The 20,177-nt window shown below is 39.6% G+C and overlaps 2 protein-coding genes across 3 annotated transcripts; one reads left to right on the top strand and one right to left on the bottom strand.

The window, feature by feature from the left end:
• Positions 1-405: 405 nt before the first annotated feature.
• Positions 406-1,994, top strand: fuom (fucose mutarotase). The gene is made up of 6 exons (XM_063874465.1): positions 406-549; positions 774-842; positions 915-985; positions 1,127-1,225; positions 1,317-1,390; positions 1,716-1,994. The coding sequence occupies exons 1-6, from the start codon at positions 465-467 to the stop codon at positions 1,780-1,782; spliced, it is 465 nt and encodes a 154-aa protein (XP_063730535.1). The 5' UTR covers positions 406-464; the 3' UTR covers positions 1,783-1,994.
• Positions 1,995-2,601: 607 nt separating this feature from the next.
• On the bottom strand, positions 2,602-4,058 carry si:ch211-217g15.3 (uncharacterized protein LOC368914 homolog). Of its 2 annotated transcripts, none has more exons than XM_063874448.1 (4): positions 3,891-4,058; positions 3,724-3,787; positions 3,566-3,603; positions 2,602-3,473 (listed from the first exon to the last, which is right to left on the bottom strand). In XM_063874448.1, the coding sequence occupies exons 1-4, from the start codon at positions 3,896-3,898 to the stop codon at positions 2,747-2,749; spliced, it is 837 nt and encodes a 278-aa protein (XP_063730518.1). In that variant the 5' UTR covers positions 3,899-4,058; the 3' UTR covers positions 2,602-2,746. The 2 variants fall into 2 exon arrangements, with proteins under 2 accessions (XP_063730518.1, XP_063730517.1); XM_063874447.1 differs by having other exon boundaries at positions 3,864-3,953.
• Between the last annotated feature and the right edge of the window lie 16,119 nt (positions 4,059-20,177).

Here is a 20,177-nt window from a genome sequence, read left to right as displayed (position 1 = left end):
ATACTATATTATAACTTTTGCATGAACCTTATCACACACTGTTATTTTTGACATACATTTTATTTAATGATCTAAGCTACTTTAACCTGACTTGTAAATACTTGTTTTCAATAGTCCCTACAATGAGTTTTTAAGTATATGGGGTAAATATGCTGAAACGATCGTGGAAAGTGATCAGTTTTTATTTATTTATATTAATGTAGAATAAAAACTGTTATAATTTGACGGGATAGCCCCTCTAATGAATCAAACTAGGTGCGTTTCCTTACATATACAAAGACAAGAAAATGATATATCGAGATTGATAAATAGCCTACAACCTTTGCCTAAAACACATTGAAACGTAAAACAATCTGACATTTATATTGACAAACACCGGGAAACGAAACCGGATCTAAACGAAACCGGAAATAAACGGCAGATATTTCTCTTGCTTCTCTTCTCTGCTCTCTTTGGCTGTCAGTATGGTCGTTCTGAAAGGAATCCCGTCTGTTCTTTCTCCTGAACTGCTGTATGCTCTGGCTAAAATGGGCCATGGGGATGAACTGGGTATGATATTTAATTACACATATATGTCGCCTTTCCCGTAGCATGTGCTAGCATTATTAGCCTATTACGTTTGTACAGTCAGTCACAAGCAGCGCAGGAGGCTAATAGAAGTTCAAGTTAAATAGACTCAAAGGATCACTATCCTGAAAACCAATGCCACATATGTAACATGTTGTAGTTCATTTAATCGTTCACAGACTTGGTGTTTTCTTTCTTTTGTTTAGTTCTTGCTGATGCAAACTTTCCAACATCCTCTGTTTGTGCTTGTGGTCCAAAAGAAATAAGAGCTGATGGTATGTTAATACATCTATCTGTACATTTTAAAACTGTGTGAGTGTATGTATTTAAATCTGGTCTTTGTGCAGGTTTGGGAATCCCACAACTTTTGGAGGCTATTTTGAAGCTCTTGCCCCTGGATACCTATGTCCCCTCTCCGGTACAGGACCCATACATTTAAAGTTAAAACCACTGAGTGATGTTGTGTCGATGGCAGTAATGAGTTCATACATATTGATCGTCTTCTCTTGTTAACAATTTAAATGTAGTTTGTTGTATCTGTGCTGAAATGTTTCCACAGGCTGCAGTCATGGATCTGGTAGACAGTGACAAAGAGAGATGCTTGGATGTCCATGTGTGGTACACCTACTCAGGGCTCCTGAGTCAGGCTGAATCCTATGTAAAAAAAAAAGCTGGTAAAAACTTATGATTCAATAATCAGTTAGTAACAGAAAATCACACAGTACTTTTTTTGATTTTTGTCTACATAGAGTTCTCTTGAGAAGGTCGAAAGGTTTGCTTTCTATGAACGAGCCAAGAAAGCGTTCGCTGTTGTGGCAACAGGGTGTGTATTTTCTCTTTGTTCATTAAAATATTGTAGCTGAATGTTTCATTCTGTATCCGCAAAATGAGTGGAATGGCATGTGTCACTTTGTAAAAGTTAAGAAAAAACACTTTTTTTTATCAGCAAATCTTTATACTGTAGGCCATACAAAATTAGGACTTGCTCAAGGTTTTACTGGCCTGATAATGAAAACAAAACCATTTTGCATCACAGGATTTACTGAATTCGAAACTATTTTAAACATTTCTATGTTTCAAATAGTTGAACACATTTTCTATGTCTATAAAAATGTGAATAAACTTTTCTCTCTGCTCTGTTTTCACAGGGAAACGGCACTGTACGGCAACCTGATACTGAAGAAAGGGGTCATTCCCCCTGAGTTTTTAGACTGACGTACACACACACACACACACACACACAGACGCACAGGCCTGCACTTACACACAAACACACGCAGGCTCACACATTTTAAGTTAAAAAATAATTTCTCTGTGTTAATGTACAGTCATTACTAATCTGAGGGAACAGAAAAGCTTTTGATTTTTTCTAAATAACTTCTGCATTGTACACACATTTCAATAAACAAAAAATATAAAGTCTTTGATACATGCGTAATGTTTCTTTTTGATCAATGACAAGAAACCACTCAGATTTCATCATCACAATATCCCTAAGATGTATAGTCTTCTCAGTTTTTACGGTTTGATTAATTACTCCAACCTTCAATCTTATTTAAATATCCTTAACCACCTAGCCTCACCCATGTTTAAGAGTTTTATAACCAAACATCAGTATTCTGCCATTTACAGAGGAACACATAAGAATTAAACACTTGAAGACTTCCTTTGCACAAACTGCACTCTCAATTAAAGGCTCAACCCTCTGTAATTACCTACATGTCATCAAAAAGCAGCTTTAGGATTTTAAATGTTTTTAAGTCCTCAGTTAAAACACTTGAGTGCTTTTTAAAAATGTGTCCATTAATGTTATCATGACACCAACTAGTCATTATTAGAAACTGCAACTTATATACACTAATTTAAAGTCTTCAAAATGTTATTTTTTATAAATACTTGGAACAATCCATGGTTGAGGGACTGGTGTTGAAATCATCTGTAGCTTTATTTAGGTGTACATCACATCGTCAATGTTTCTCTGTACTTGTCCGTTACAAAAAGACACATAAATAATCAAATACACACAAGTGACAGTGATATTTAGATGATTTAGTTTATTCATATTAAGGACAGTTTAATGAGTCAAAAGACACTTCTGATTGATTTACTGTGCATCAGCTAAGGTTGTATCTGATCTGGGATGATAAGGATCCACACAGGTTGAGTTGTGGTTGAGGGATCACTGGTGGTAGAGATAATCCAGATCTTCCTCCGGTTGGCTATGCCTCCTCTGAAGCTGCACATGAGCATGAGCGGCAGCTTCAGTATCATCCGGGTAAGGGATGAGCTTCAGGAGATCTTTGTGGTACACGTCATCCATGTCCTCCTCTGGCTGAAGGTGAACTCTGACCTCACTTTTAGCCACGACCTCACGGCTCAGCAGCTCCTTCTGCACAGGTGAACCCTGGTCTCTGTCGTGGTGATATAGCTCGTCCTCATCCTTCTCTGGTTCAGAGTTTGAAACCCGGATCTCTGCATCAGGTTTGTATCCAGCCACAAGTGGAGCTAGGTATCCAGCCAGCTCCTCGCTCGCTTTGTGGTATACCTCGTCCCAGTCCTGCTCAGGCTCGCTCGGTGCCGCCTCACTGAACCCAGGGTGGTCGACGTTGTCTTTATCCTCTTCTGGTTCCTGATTCAAGTTGGCAACCTCTTGCCAGGGCTCTGCCTGGATGTCAGCAGCAGGGAGGGCATCGCGGTTTTGAAACTGAACTTGGAGGAGATCGACCACTGAAGGATGGTACAGCTCATCCAAGTCTTCCTCTGCCTTTAGGGGGTGTTTGTCCTGCCCGCCTGTCATGCTCTTCCAAATCTTCATCCTCGGGTCGATGTCATAGTCAGTCTCATCCATGTCCTCTGGAGGCTCCACTTCCACTCCCCAGGACATCTTTCCTCCGTCATCTATAGACCTGAAAATAAAACATGTTTTTTCAGTCTGCACTTCCTCAGTCCAAGACACAATTATTCACTTTAGGTTTAGTTTAAGGAAATTACAACTTACATAACGGTATCTTGGAATGCTTCATCTGTGAGTTTATTCTGAGAAGAAAGCAAAAATATTACATGACTGCTGTCCAACACAAACACGATTGTCATTTTGAATTCATCTGAAATGTTTTTATCATATGATTTGGACTGCCAGGAGCAATATATACTTACCCAGGGTTTATATGGCTTTGCTGTGACGCCAAATATCAGCGAAATACAGACTATTAGAGAAAACCTATAAGTTAGGAGAGTCTTGATTAATGTTTAGCTTTTAAATGTATAACAGATATTACAAAACAGAAGAAACTCACTCTGCAATCACAATCAGAAAGTCGTACCTGAACATGTTTGCTTTCAGCAGAATGCTTCACATCTGAGTAAGAAATGATTCACTCACCTCCTGTGGGAATAAAAGACCAAAGTTCCAGCAATAAAGTGGTTGTATTTTCCTGACCTTTGTATCCTCTGAATGAGTGTCAGCTGTAAGTAATTCACTGCCTTAAGCAACATTTTGTTACATAACAGTGACTGCACCAATGGCTTTTTAGTAAATCCCTCATTCTGTCATCAAATGTAAACGTATTTATATCTGGCCTGAATAATATCAATGTCCCTCTTGGTTTGGTTGCCCCTTGTTATTTGAATGTGTTGTGAACACACACGTCAGCAGTCAGTGATCCCATAGGTCTAAGGCTGAGGTCGAGATATGTTGTCTGTTATTTGATTAAGACATCAAAATGCATCTGTTCGCCATATGGCCCTTTATTTAATATTTATAGGCAGTACACACACATTAAATAAATAGTTTAAAATCCACTATGATTGATTTATTCAGTTTATGGAAAAATAATCCCCCGCTGTCTTTTAAATGTAATATAATTCCAGTTTAAAATGCATACAGAAATCCCCTCCTTGAGTGAAAAAAATCTCCTGAACTTCTATTTAAAATTTTAAATCCTGGGGGCAATTTTGCTAAAGGCACTCTGGCATAATTACTTAGACTGGATTTAAATTATTTGTCAAACTATATTTATTAAAAGTGTGTTTTTCTATATTCTATTAGTGTTTCAGTTTTTGACACAAACATTGAAAAATGTTCCAAAATAAATACAATATAAATACATAAATATACTCTTACAACTACGTTAAAGTGTGTTACCCACACGTTTATGGGAATTCAATAAATTAATTGGGACTTATGTATAAGCCAGCTGGTCAGTTTGTTATTCAGAAGACGAGACAGTATGAAAATGTGTATTATTTCAAGTTGAATCAAAAGTTAACCCTTGAATATGTATACTATTACCATGAAGCTGCAATGTACCCTCCCCCTGCTTGGCTTGCCTTCACAGGAACTTTTTCAGACACTCTCTCCTGCATACAGCTTCAATCATTTAAATGAACTAATTACACTTCACATACACACCCACTGTAGGAGGACAGATTGAAGGCAGATGATGGATCTGTGATCTAAGTGCGCTTACTGAAGCAACTGTTGAATATGTCAGCTCTAATCTGTCTGCCAAGATCCTATCACACCGTCAAACTCACTTATACAGAAAAGAAAATGGTCTTGGATTGATGTACAGAATAACGATGAATCCATTATTCTGATATGTGGCCGAGATAGAAATCTTTGAGGCTGCCATAAAGTAATTTAATCTAATCTACATATACACTCAAGACTGTGATTTCATTTCAGATCATTTCATCACAATCTGTTTGAAGCTGTGCATTCATTATTAGGTTTCAACTGTGAAGACTCTTTACTGTCCCTGTATCACTGTTCATAATATAGTAGAAGAGTCATTATGAGTTATAATGTTAATGACAACAATATCATCAATATAGTGGACGGCAGTGAAGTCCCCAGTCTGCTGAGAGTCTGTGAAACTGAGTAAAGACACCAAATTGAATGTCTGTTGAATATCCAGGCTCAATCTAACTTCACCGCAGTGTACAGTACAACAGGAGCAGACAGACACGCCCCACACACTTCCTGCTCTGTTCAAGGGATGGCTCCACTGCGTCTGCTGGTTATCTTCCCTCTCTATCAGATCCATATGTACAGGTCCAATCTTACCCCTAGCCCCACTCCCAGGTCACGGAGTGGCCCAAAAAGGCTTTCCCAGAGCAAGTAAATGCCAGACATCTTTAAGATAGTCTGTGAAATATGGACAACAGAATGCCTGGCCTTGATTCTGCTTTTACTCCATAATTACACATTCAGGGAAATGTGCTTTATTGCAAAAAGTTTCACGAATCAGTTATTTACCCATATATCTACTTTATTACAGAACTTTGTTGAATACTTGATTCTGTTTGGTCAATCAGCATTCTGACATGTCTTTATAGCAGACCACAGCTATGGATCAGTTTTATAGATTTCTTTGGTTAGAACTTGTGTTATGAGCTGGATAACGTACAGTAAAAAACAAGCATTTATGCTGCTCCTGTATCACACATACTTATGAGAGTTGCTCTGAGGAACAGCCTCACCTAAGTTTTCTACTAATAGCTTTTAAACTGTCCAACACTTCATCACCTTAATGAAGACACAACTGAGTCTGATGAAAAGCTGCGGATCTCTGCCAACCAGAGGCTGGTTAAACCACAGAGAGCGTGTTTTCCTGTAAGCCTGTCGGGCCATCAGAAGTTCAGGGAGCAGAGTCCTGTGGTTAATGTGCTGGTAGCTACCGGGCCCCCGGGCTTCACATAAAAGCTGCTTCACTGATGTGTGCAGGACACAGGGGGCGGATCGGTAAAAGCTTCAGCACACTTTATCCATCAAACCTCACTTTTAAAGCTCCGAGCTATGGGGTATTGTGTGTGGTTTCTGCGAGACCGACAGCATTTCCATAAAGGCTCATATTATGCTCTTCAATGTAACTTTCATAGGTATTCTACAGTATGTTTGTCACCAGTAAGAATCTGGCAGCAAATGCTTATTCACTTTAGGTTTAAGAGTAATGGAATACAAAAGCCTTGCTAAAAGACAGGGTCCTTAATTGAAACACATTTTTTTATATTAAATAGTTATTTCATCCTGGGATTTAAAATATTAGAGAAATAGCAAGGCAATTTGTCATTTTCATTGTGACATTTTTGGTATCTGCAATTGGGTGTTTTATAAAGGAATCTTGGTTTGGTGAAAAGTTGTGCATGTTCTGAAACTTTTCTCTGGATTATAAAAAGAACAATCAACAAATAAAAAGTAGTTTCCTCGGGATTTTTTATAGCTTTGATATACTCATATAACATATAACAAGTAATTGTATAACTTTGGGATGATATATTGTCCATGTGTCACTTTGATTTGTTTTTACCTACTTTGGTGGTGAAGAAGTATGTAGGCTGGTTTACAGTAAGTATCAAGCCTGAAGGCGAAACAAGCTCTAGAGATAATGGAAAATGGATTTTTTTTGCTAAAGACTCCCCCCATAGCCTGAATCCTCATATGTGGTTTGTACATATTGAGTCCTGACACCTCTCGAACTCATCAGAGGCTTGGTTTGCAAAACGGTTTCAATCAGCCTGTCACACTGCATTGTTCTGCTTGTACAATATGCTGATATTTGTTAGTTTCCTGTGTGCAATGTGCAAATGCAGATGTATCATGTGAATCACAAGCATTTTGGAAAATAAAACAATAAAGACCAGAGTGGGAGTTGTCAGCAGGTAATGATCACTGCTAATAAACTGTGAAACACCCGAGTCACACAATGTTATTCGACAAAATGTGAGGAGTGGGCCAAGAATAAATTGCCTGTCTGTAACTATTTAAACGCAGCATTAAGTCTTGATTTATGCCCAGAAACATGCTCCAAATGTGACAGCTTACAGCAATTTATGGGGTAAACCACCAGAATGAATATTTGACTAAATTCCAATTTTACAATAAATGATCTTGGCTCGATTGTGGTTATTTTTTTCTGCCAGAAAGTTGTTGCCATATCTATGAATGTGTGTATAAACACAAATGCATGTGTGCACTGTAGCACTTATTAAAACATATGCACCATGTTAATCAGAAGATGAATATGTAATCGCCAGCGATGACAGCACTGAGTTACTTCAATTGCAGCATCTGATCTCCTGGCTCCATCTCAAAACCAATAACAGCTTATTTTACTGATTTGACTGTGAGGAATGCAGCCGTCATGTTTCTACTTGACTTAAAGCTGCGTCTTCAGCAAAGTTTCTCCACAGGTAAAGAAACAAAAAGAAAACAATGAGCGGGGAGACATCAGACTCCCCACTAAAACCTCAACCTTATACTGTCACGCTGTTTGAAAAGTCATAATGAACATACTGTACGAAAACAAAAATGTCACTTCTCCACACTAAAACAATCATCAGCTCCGAAACCTCATCATCACCGTCATTACTACCAGTAAATCCCCAAAAGGTCCTCCCGGGGCTCAAGGCTGTATTTGAGGCTAACCACCCCTCTGTCTTTACTCAGAGTCTCCCGTCATATCCCCCCACACTCACAACATTTAGGAAAGCTGGGGTTTTCTAAATAACTAAAATTAACTCAATGATCTACAATTAACTTAATTGATGCCTCACCAACACCCATTAAACACACATTAGACATCTTATGATGGAGTAAACCGCACCAATTACAGGGCTAGGGGAAGGACCTCCATGGAAGAGTGGAGGCGAACATGAAGTTTTGTGATGACGGTCTGGCGAACGGGACACTGTCAGACTTGTGAGGCCGCCGCAGGAAGAATAAGTGAGGCATCTGCTCAACAGTTGCATTCAGGCACTTTTGAAGCTGCCTTAAACTTTCAGTGCTGATGCTTACTGAAATGCCTCATCAATGAACAGGTGGGATTTTAGGTCAAATGAGTGGAGTGATGAGCCAGTCAGTCTGGGGCCCGGAGCCACCTGAATATCTGGCTCCACAGGTAATGCCCGAGACAGTTTGAAAGCAACAATAGCTCTGATGACAGCCGAGGCAGACGAGGGGAGGAGGACCAGAAGCTGCACAGCAGACAGACAGACAGAAAGAGGAACTTTCCCTTCTGTCTGTTATGTTACTGATGACAGGAAACTGAGAAGCCTTTTGTCTGATTAGGAGGAGACGCAGAGCAATATGGTTGACCTTTGTGTAATCTGAAAAGCTGATCTTTGTATCTGTGTGAAAGATGGCCATTAGCGACGCTAGCTGCTTGAACTGACACGGAGCCAATACATTGCTTCGACAGTGTGTATCACCAATGGAAATATTATATTATAGCTGCAATAATGAGAGAGAAAGTTCTGGTGGTCCCTCTCTCTCTTACATGCACACACACACACACACACACACACACACACACACACACACACACACACACACACACACACACACACACACACACACACACACACACACACACACACACACACACACACACACACACACACACACACACTCACATCTCATAAACTCAGTAAACATGTGGGAGCCGTTAGAGCAACTTTAATGGCTATTTACTATGTTTTGGACGCTTCTCATTAAACACATTTTCCACTCGAGGAGAACTAATGTTTTGGAAAACTCACATCATGCCAACACTTGGCACATGTGGCTCAATAATTAAAATATCTGCCCTCCACAGGATAAACCGAGGAACTGCAGAGACTTGATTACTGACGTGAACTCACAGCAGTTCCACAGATATAGCTTTATCCTCTGTCACTAACATCTTAAACCTTGAATAATGAGTATGTTTGGGCCCTGTAAATACAACACTGAACTATCATCACTGTTTAAGGTAATATGGCATACTTAAGTAAAAAGTAGCAAAGACATATCAATGCTAAAATTCACTGGAAATTGTGTTTCTAAAGTTACGGACAAAAAAAACAAAACGATGAGCTCAAACTCGTAACAAAGCCCAGTGGAGCTAAAGCAAACTTTCAGACATTGATGAGATCCATTTTCTATAATAAAAGATTGATTAAAGCCAGTTTACTTAAAGCTATACAGAAGTAGTCTCTACAATGCTAGATGTGTTTTTCTGCTTTTATAACATCTGAGAATAGTGGTTTGTTTCAGAAGGGCAAAGGAAGGCCTTGAGGGGTGGAGTACATCAAACAAGACATGAAGAGAAACAACTTTGGCCTCCTCCTCTCCTCTCTCTCTCCCCCTCTCCCCTCCTGCTCTGGCCACTGAATGCCTCCTCACTGGAGTCCACTTCGGCCCTGGTTGCCAGCTGGAGTACCCCTAACCTCTGACCTCTGACCCCCAGCATCACAGAATTCATCAGAGGAGTCAGCTCGATGCACTCAGCGGGGAGCACATCCTGTGAAACACTGTCATAGAGTACAGGTGTTACAGATGTTCTTAACTGCTGGCCCTTCCCCTGATATTCACAACACATTCTTCTGTAAGACCACTGAATTCCTCTCGTGTTGGTCACGCTCTGTGTGAGGAGACGCTACACTATAAAAAAGTGTGTGTGTGTGTGTGTGTGTGTGTGTGTGTGTGTGTGTGTGTGTGTGTGTGTGTGTGTGTGTTTGAGTTTGCGTGTCACAGTCCCATCTGTCCTGATGCTCCTGGGTTAAAAGAGGATCCTGCTGTTCCTTGATGGGAAGCTGCCCGCTACAGAGAGATCTGGTTACAAGAGCACCACGCTTTCATCCTTATTAAAGAAACATGTGGACGTGTATAGTGTAGCGTCTCCTTTTAGTTTTGTCTCAATAAAAACGGATACGATGTGACAGAACTTGTATCTTTCGAGGTTCATACACTCAAAACATAACAAGCTCAACATATGAGATTATGTAAAGATAAATAAAAGTGATTTGTATCTCAGTGATTTATGGCCTGTGGATCATCAATGTTGAAATACCAATGGCTTCTTTGTTACACAGTCAAAGAATAATTACAGGCTCCCTGGTGACAAAGAATGTCAGACCCTGACACAATAAAACATCATTACCTAATCTTTGTCTTCATCGTTTATCCACAACTAATTGGAGCACTGCTCTCACTGCTGTTTTCATTAACAGACTTTATAACAGTGATGCTGTTTTTCACCATTTAAGGACCATAACAATCCCAAAAAATGTAATGTAAGTTTTCCAGTATGTTTGAAAATAAGGTCCCAGCATCCAGACATTTCCCAAAAGCTTTCCTATCCTACTGATCATTAAGTTATGTGGGGGAGGGACAACTATAAATGTCCTGCTACTGATGTCAGGATGAGGACCGGAAGTGGATGTTGACCCACTATAAAAAATAAAGATAGGAAGAATTGTTTTATATTTTTTAGGAAAGATCAATGTTTTCCAACAAGATTATTTTATTTTAATTGCAGGGGAATTATGTAAATAGTTCAAGCTATGTTCTGATGACGCTGAGGGTAAATGCGAGCCAAATTTTGGGAAAATGAGGTTACAAATATTTCAATTTAAATCAAACAATTGCCTAAAAATTAAAAAATAAAAGACTTAAGAAATATTTGAGCTATTCTATGATATATTGTTATTGAATAATCAACATTTATTTCTCTTATAAAATTCCTCCTTTTTATCTGACTTAAGGAATACCGTTAGAAATGTTCAGCAACTGTAGCTGCTACTGTGTAACACCCTGTATTCATGTCAGATTGCAAAGTTGTTAATGACACAACATTCAATGCAGGTCAGATTTTCATGCCACCTAAGCTGTCAAAGTCGGAGGATGTGAGTCAGATTTTTAGAATAGACTCCACTACCAGACTGTCATAAGATGAAGATGACTGGGTCTAGATGTCTATCTCTGTAGATTGTTGCTGCCTTGCCGGTGCTCTGCTCCCTGATCCCGCCCCCCCCCCCCCCCCTGCTCTGTTCCCACGCTGTGTCCTGCGGAAAGCCTGGCTCCAACCTTTTCAAACCATAATTACATACCTGCCCAATGCAGACAACAGACACAGCATGAAAGGGAAAGCGCTCACCATCACTGATATGTGATAACTTACTGCCACTTACTCGCTGCTGTATCTAATTTGCGTTACAGGACAGATCTAAGACTCTTGAATTCATTGCTTATTGCTTTTCTGTCAGAACTGAAAATAAAGTGGCGGTATAAGGGTCAAAGTATCAAATAAGCACCAGTGTCTCATGGTTACAAATCTCTCCAGGGATAAGGTATTTGCTGTTGGGTTTGCTTACAGAACATAGATAAAAACAAGTTCAGTGAGAGAACTGGAGCAGAAGTTAAGATGTAAAAGCATAAGCCAGACGAGACGCTGTTTATAGTTCTTCTGTGTGATCTGATTATGAGAATAAGATTGTGGAGGTGAAACTATAAAAAATGTTAGGTAAAATGTATTTTACCTAACATCCTATCATTTAGGCACTGCTAATAAATCACACATTTGTTGATAGGGATATTTAGTATGACATTTCTCTATGAGCTCAATTTGCTTCTTATTTATATTGATTCATTGCTCTGATCGCTGTTTAATTAGATGCTAAGTTGTATATTTACCAACTTTTTTACAGATTAATGCATTGTGAAGGCATACCTTGAAAAAAATACATATTCTACCATACTATTTTTTCCAGCTGCAGGTTCAGAAGGAGAATCATAGAGTTGTTTGGCTTTGATTCATTAAAGTGAAAGTCATAAATGCTGAAAGTAACATTAAATATCTTCATCATTAGTAATGAGATGTGATGAAGTAGAAAAAGCTATGGATCAAGTACTCAGACAAAGAGCTTGGAGGTGCAGAGACCAGAGTTACAGACATGCTATATGGGCCTAAAGGCAGAGAGCAGGAGCTTTCTTAGCATTAATATTAGCCAAAAAGTGAAAGGCACCATAATGAAGTATGTACTATACTTCATCTACTGTACGTTAAATAAGGAGACAGAGAGATTTAACACAAAAGTCACAGCAATCTTTTAAATTAAACTAACACAATAATGATGCCCACCAAACAAGCCAACACAAGATGAGACTCACTAAAGAGGGTTACTATTACATTGTTGGTTTACATAGCCCTATGAACTCATCCCGGAGGAAAGCCTCTTGCCAGAACAGCATTTTACTAATGTCACTAAATCAATCCCAGCTGGCCTGACTGCAGGAAATGCTTCTTTCTTCTCCAAACCTCAGAGCAAATGGTACATGAAGTGTGGTGCATTCATGCATATGTCTGTCCTCATAACTTATGTGGAAATGCCTGTCCTGAATTTCAAAGTGTTAATGTCCTGCAGGGCTGTAGTCGCTACTTAACCTTCCAAAAGTGGTCAGCTAACTACAGAGGGAGAAGTTCACGAAGGTGTGAGAAACGTCAGATCATTGAGCATTCCTTAAAGATGGCAACCACCGCCGTAAGGTCAGCAATGCAGAGACCGTGGGTCTAATAGACATTTCTGCAGGCTTTGGTGTCATGCTTGTGAAAGCAGTTTAGCAAAGAGGTAAATAGCCCGGGGCCAGCAATAACAGAGTGGAACTGATTAGAGGAGAAGGAAGAGTGAGACTGATAGCATCTCTTTACCCAACTTAATTATATTAGACAGCTAAAGGCTCCATAATCTCTCAGAAGACTGTGTGTTTGAATTCTCATGTGAATGTAAACAATAAGAAAGAATATGCTGCAGAAATAGTTCTGTATTTTTGAGCGGGGGCAGAAAACATGGGTAACATTTCTTTTTGAGAGGAATTTGACTTAAGTGTTTATAAACAATAATAAAATGTAAATTAATGCTCATAAACATTAAGTCACAGGGGTTTTAGTATTTTACCAGAGTATGATTATACAAGTTTCAGAAGAACTACAAGGGTTTAAGTATTAAGATTTCATGCTGAGGGCTTAGATTTTGCTCCTCATTCTCAAAACAGTGTTTGATAAGAAGCTTCATTCTTTAGTAATAGTTCTGCAAGCCCACTGGACACTTTATGCTAAACGTTTAGATTTTTCTGCTAAGGTTTGCGAAAGGGGTGATATGTGATCAAATCACAAAGTAAACGTATGAACTGCTGGGTTAAAGAAAGCATAACAAGTTTTCACTCATAATATGATGAGTAAAACAATAAAGTACTGAATTAGCGCCTAGTCATATTTTTAATTTAGGGATTAAAGTTCTCACATATATTTAGTTTTTCTAGTGTGACAGGATGTGGTCATGCTGCAATTATTAACAAAGAGAAGAACTAACCATTTTTTCCTTTCCTTTATTTGCGCCTCTCTCATCTCCTCCCTCACCCCATCTCTCCATTGCCAACTCCTCATATGTCAGTTAAAGCTATTGCTAATAAAAGTTAAAAAGCAAAGTATGAAAAGGAGGTGAGAGTGAGCAGAGGGAGGTACATTCTTCCTGCTGGCATGGGCAGAGTTTTGCCAAGATGAAGGGAGTTCCAGCGGTCGTAATGGGAGTGGAGGGGGTGGGGTGGAAAGAGAGGAGAAGTGAATATCAGCTGAGTCTCACCCTCGTCACCCCAGGACACGGAAAAAATATTTGGTTTTTAGCAGGTTTCAAAGGCACAGCATTAACATCAGAGATGCAAGATGACAGGACATCAAGACCTACGTCTGCAGAAACTAAACAGGAGAACTCATCCTCTCTTCTCTCCTCTCATCACCTCTCCTCGACATGGCTATAAGCAGCACTAAAGCAGCGCCCCAATAGCTCATCTCCATCTTCTCTGTGTCCAGAGAAGCCGGCCATTGTGCGCCTATTCCTCTCTCCCCAAGTCAGTTTCCTATTGAGGCTCTGAAAGGGCCTTTGAGGGGCCCTGTTTTGGCTGTGCAGCTCACCTGCAGAGAGGAAACTATGGGTCTATTCTGCAGCCCAGCAGCTGCCAGGGCAGAGAGGCTGGCACCCAGTGGGACGGAGAATAGCAGCCACAGAGTCTTTCAATATGAAGCCACTTAGTAACAGAAGGCATGTGCCAAGCCTGCAAAGCCAGAATGAAGAGTCACCCTTTGGAGTTCACTAAATATCAAAAACCCATCCTCGCACACTTTTCCACAATGTTGTATCTTCGTCCGTCTGTTTTTTGTCTGTCTTTTTATAGTATATGAATCCACAGTTGGCAGCACCCAGAGAACATATCGACGCAAAATATAAGAAGCTTTAGGTCAGGAGGATGGAGGAAATTAAAGTAAATGTTTTTTTGTTTAACACTGTTCAATAGTGAAGCACATCTGCAAATAAGTGCACACAAATGCTACCCAACAATTTCCACGCCCGTGTTTAAGAGTAACCGCCAAACTCCTCATCTTGCGACAGATCAAGCCATGACACCACTGTGAGGATCTCAGTGGCTGCAATCCTGTAAAGAAGCCTTTACCGCACAAAGACCCTTTTCTGTCAGCAGGCTAGCTCCCACACTGGCGCTAATTTACGATGCCCTCACAGCAATTTCCACAGTCAGAGAAGTTCAATTGTGTTTTCCAGCTCATTAAGCATCAGCACAACAAAGCTTTCATCTTCTCCTTCATCCCCCTCTTCTTTCCCTACACCCATCTTCCTCGCTTTATCCCGCTGTCATCTAATCGGCCTCTTTTCCCAAGCATCCAATATAAAAAAGATTAAGCAGTAAAGGTAAAACGGGCTTCAAACTCTCTTTCCCTACATTCAGTTCCATTTCGTTGTGGTTTTGTGTTTTAGTTTGTTTAAAAGCATGGCCCCCAGTTTGAAGCTTCTCCTGGTACAGGCGCAGGGAGAATTTAATGGTTGTTTATTCAGGGGCCTCTGCTGTGCCCTCCCATCTCTTTCAGAGGTTCATGAGACGACGTGGAATCTATTGTAATCTCTGAAGAATCAACTCAGCGTATTTGTTCAGGTTGTCACTGGGCTGAGATCACAGGCACACATTCACATTCTCATGGATACCCCAAATATATTTTAATAAAACAACAACTTTTTTGTGTACAATCTGTATTCAAATGTGAGATGAACCAGACAATTAACGCATAGACTTTTCCTAAAGTAAGGAGATTGATGGCCTGAGAAATCTGTAGGCGAAGGCAAAGGGCTATTCCAACCGTCCAGAGCCAGCACAAAATGCCCCTAAGCAAGTCATGTGACCCTAATTTGTTCCACTTTTGGGGCTTCTGTGGTCAACGTTATTAGAGCCTCAAGCGTAATTATTTACTAGGATTTATGGCATCATCGACATGTCTAGAACATCTTTTGAAGTCAAAAGCTTCGAGGAAATATGGAAAGGTCGCCTCGTCGTCCTTTAAACTGTTTTAGAGAGGGAGATACGTCACTCTCAAGACATAAAGTCATTTGAACTGAATAGCCACTTTCATTCAAAGTCAAAGTCAGGGTTCCTACAGCTTAAATCAAGTTAGATTTAAGACTTTTTAAGACGTTTTTAATGCCACCCTAAACGAATTAAGGAACGATTTTATGCACAATGTTCCACCTACCCTGGTGTTATGTTTGCTAGAGTGTCTCAGTGGAGCAGTCATCTTTTAACAGGTGCTGCTGTGTGATTTGTCGCAGTTTAAATTGTCACAGCATGTTGCACTGCAGCTGCCATCATTTGAGTGGTTTTCAGAGAAATCAATTGTAATGTTGTCGGGAAATGTTTAACCTAATTTGCAAAGAGTCAATCGGCAACAGCTGTCACAAACAGCTTGAATCATATCCGTGCTCCTTTCTCAGCTCCCAGTGAGCCAACACCAAACTGTGTTTAGTCCCGTCTCCCAGTGTGCTTTGGTCTGACCTCCCTCTGCAATTCATTGAGAGGCAAAGTGAGGATCTGACTCTGTGACACAGAAATTTGTGAGATCTAATTTCCAATAATATGGGAATTTGAACAGATTAGAAACAGAATGGGAGTAGAAAATGCAGTATTATATATTATCTTGTCATTCATTATACCACAAAATAGCAAGAAATACTGCAAGGCCATACCAGTCCTGTGTCCCGCTGTGACCCACAGGAATGCTGCTCTTGTTACACTCAGAGACTTGTTTGGTTTACAGTTCAGCTTCTCTATATTTCAAGACTCAGACACTGCATGGGTTAGCTGTACCTCAAACTGTGTGTGTGTGTGTCTTTTGAGGTTGCATGTGTCAGGTTTCTCTGTGATGTCCTCTGCTCCTCAGCTGTCATCACTCTCATACTAACGACGCCTACATCTGCTATCATGGCGAGACAATAAAGAGCCTATGATAAGTTGGCATCCCTATCCTCTGTGGGTCATTCTCTAGCATCATCATCAGAGTTGTTATCATTGCAGAGTGCAGGCTACTATCTGAGTTCCCCCCTGCTGTCAGCACTGTCACCAAGCTCACCCTAACCCCTGGCTCGCTCCAGGTCCAGAGAGGGTGTCTGGTTCCCTTTGTCCCCCTCCGTAACCAAACCGCAACAATACAGCAACAATATCTCTGTGTTCACCTGTTAGCACCTGCCCTGCGTGCAGGACTCACTGCCGAGTCGCCATCAGCCAAACACTATGCTCTACTCTGTCAGACGCCATGTGGAACGCGCCTTCCTGTCACCAAATCCAATATCCTACATACAAAACAGACAGAGGCATAATAACCCGCTCGCTGCTTGCCTGTCAACACTGGCAGCCAAGTCATGCTAACATATGAAGGATAAATGAAAAGCACTTAACCAATCAACAACCCATCACATAATTACAATGGTTTTAAGCATCATCTGCTATGAATCTCCAGCATGTCCTCCGAAAGAAGAAAATGACTGACCTATCATCCTCACAACAAAAACTTCAAGCAGACAACTTCAGCTAAAGCTAGCTTTCAAGATAATGGCTAAAGCACATCTGTATTTTGAGTTTCACTAGCCTGAATTTAAACTAAAAGCATTGTTGAACAAACAAGTGCAAAAACACGATTTGCCTCCAGGAGTGACTGTAAGTATTGCCATTGCATTCCCATTTGTACGATCATTGTGTAAGTTTCTTCTTTAGACGTGGTCTTTTAATTTTCATAACAAAGTTGACACATTTTTCTTATTTTTATATCCGCAAAGAAGGTTATGTTTTCTGTTTGATTTGCTTGTTTTTCAGCAGTCTAAAAAAACAATGGCCCAATGTTCATGCAACTTAGTGAAAGGAAGAATGAAGAACCAATTTGAAGCAGATCTGAATTAGCCTAGTTGCGGTTAAATACAATATTATCTTACTTATAGAAAAGGCCTTGTGAGAGACCTGCACTCTTCACTGCGACCTCTTGATTCTACCAAATGACATAATCATCGTATGATGGCAGCAACTTAAAGTTTATTTACAGTATATAAAAAGTTGTTTTCCTCAATAATTTTGTAATGTTATGCTAACAGTCGGTTCTTTGATGACCCAATTTGAGTGTGATTGAAATCCAGCTGTACAAAGATTCTGTATAAAAAAGACAGGGAGGTTTTAAAGCACGACAGCTTTAAAATGTAAACAAATATTTTTGGTCATTACATTTGGATTTGAGACCTACTGTCATGGTAAAAATACGGGGAAATGATTTAAGGACATGAACAAAGCTGACCTGGTCATAATGGACAGAATGGTAATACTTATGCGTATGGAAATCAACCCTTCATTTGGTCTGTGAGGATAAAGAGAATTCTTAGAAAGTGTGATTTATTGGAAATGTCATGGAAAGGAAAAGTTTGGGATCCATTGACATTTTGACATACTAATGTTGGCAGGTCCAGTCGAACACAGGATAATGTTCTGTTATGCTTCACCGAGTAGGCCTCCCTTCTCTTTTGAAGATGATACACTTTCTCTGCAAAGTTCCCCGCTGTGTGTTTCATAAATGTTTATCCCACATGACTCCAGCCCCCCTCCCAAAGTTTGCTTAGGATTGCTGTAAGCCCTGCCAACTCTCATCAAAGAGAAAGATTTAAAAACTGAAAATATATAAAACCTGCTTCAACATGTTTGGTTTGAAAGGAAAACTCTTTTGGAAACCACAACTACCTCCTTAAACAGTTCTCCACGTTTGTGAGCGGGCAAGAGAGACAGAGAAAGAGAGATATTTGAAGTTGTGAGGCAGACTACAATAATAAATTGAAGAATGAGAGCATGAATATTTTCCCAGAACTTGAACATATTGAAGCATTCTTTCCATATTTCTGTATCACATGTATATATCCATCTTTTTTTTACATTTCAATATTTGTATTGTTGTTGAACACTGGTCTTCTATAGCATTTAATATGAGGACATTGGTCTGACGCTCCTTGATTTTTTAAGATTGAAATATCTGTCAACTTTTGAATGGATTACAATTCAATTTTGTAGAGTCATGCTGGATGAGCATGAATCTTAGATAACGTTGACATTTGGTTATTTATTAAATTTCTACTATTGGATGAATTGCCATGAGATGTGGTAGTGGGCTGTTGGGGGTGTCCCTTTCTAATTCACAATGAAAATCAATTAATTCAGAATGGGATTTTTTTTTCAACTTAAAATGTAATTAAAGCGGCAGGCAAAAAAAAATGTAAATGGATATAGATGTCCTTGCTAACCCCAAATTCTTTTTTCTTTTTCTTTTAGTTGTCCCCTGGCCTCCTGTCAAACGAAGTGGCCCCGGGCAAAGCAAGTCTAGTATCCCTAAACGAGCACCACTAACAGGTAAATATGTTTCACTTATTCAGTGAAGCACACCATCTTCAGGATGAACTGGCTTCCAATTTTGAACAAAAAAATAATTGTGCTGATATGTAATAAAAAAAGTAATGCACAGACAGAGAGACATAGAACATAGATACACCATTACAAAAGGTTGTAGTGCAGCTAATGCACTATACAGTAAAAAATATATATAGGTTCTTAAACCAAAATACTCATTGTACTCTTCTGTTCTGTTATGCTACTCAGAGAGAAGAAGGATATTTAATTTACTCATTCATTATAAAATAATGGGAGAGAAACACACAGCCTTACATCCCTTTTCAAACAGGGGAATAGTGAGAGTGGTAATATTCACAGTAAGTAGAGGAGAAAGTAATGTTGTCAGGCACTAAATTACAGTCATTGAAAGCTTGTATGGTTACCCAGAGATCTATCACTGTCACACAGAAAGGGAGAGGGGGAGAGAGAGCAGACAGGCGCCAGTCGCAGCAGGATCAAAGAAGAAATGTACCTCAGGGAGAGAAACAGTTAACTCCATTTAACCAATTGTCCTACAGACAGTCAGTCAGTGGGCTGCTGCAGGCCCAACAACAGTTCCCATAAGAGAGAGAAAAGCTCACATATTGGGTTTCACTGAAAATAATTTGACTTGATTTGAAAAGCTGCAAAACAAGGCCAATTTAGACGGGCCTCTTCAATGGACCTCTGCAACATTAGTTGGGGTTTTACTGTCTCACAAAAGGATTACAGACAATGAACACAAAAGGATGAAGTATGGGCAATACACAGCCATAGATAATTTGATTACAGACCACAAGATAGTTATGTATATTGACAGTAACCCTGAAGAGCAAAAAAATCCTGTGAATTAAAGCCTGGATTGCCTCACTGTCTTAATGAAACACGGTGATAAATTGTTGTAACATGTAAGTCCAACCTTTCAGACAGGGTCCTACGACAAGTGAAAGCACTTTTGATCACATAACAAAACATTTGATAACATTAAACTTTTTAAACTGAGTCTTTGTCTCTGTCTTTTGTAAAACCTTTTTCATTATTGTATTTATTTGGCCACTCA

The sequence above is a fragment of the Eleginops maclovinus genome, chromosome 22, assembly GCF_036324505.1.
Source record: "Eleginops maclovinus isolate JMC-PN-2008 ecotype Puerto Natales chromosome 22, JC_Emac_rtc_rv5, whole genome shotgun sequence".
Taxonomy (NCBI): Eukaryota; Metazoa; Chordata; class Actinopteri; order Perciformes; family Eleginopidae; genus Eleginops; species Eleginops maclovinus.
The sequence above is the reverse complement of the archived record's forward strand: the minus strand, read 5'-3'. Positions and strand labels throughout refer to the sequence as shown.

Excerpts from the sequence above, each read along its gene's own strand:
- si:ch211-217g15.3 (XM_063874447.1), bottom strand. The coding sequence starts at position 3,898 with ATGTTCAGGTACGACTTTCTGATTGTGATTGCAGA. Across the intron at positions 3,788-3,863 it reads TTTCTGATTGTGATTGCAGA|GTTTTCTCTAATAGTCTGTA; the intron begins GTGAGTTTCTTC and ends CCTAACTTATAG. Across the intron at positions 3,474-3,565 it reads GCATTCCAAGATACCGTTAT|GTCTATAGATGACGGAGGAA; the intron begins GTAAGTTGTAAT and ends TTTTATTTTCAG.
- fuom (XM_063874465.1), top strand. The coding sequence starts at position 465 with ATGGTCGTTCTGAAAGGAATCCCGTCTGTTCTTTCTCCTGAACTGCTG. Across the intron at positions 550-773 it reads GGGCCATGGGGATGAACTGG|TTCTTGCTGATGCAAACTTT; the intron begins GTATGATATTTA and ends TCTTTTGTTTAG. Across the intron at positions 1,391-1,715 it reads TTCGCTGTTGTGGCAACAGG|GGAAACGGCACTGTACGGCA; the intron begins GTGTGTATTTTC and ends CTGTTTTCACAG.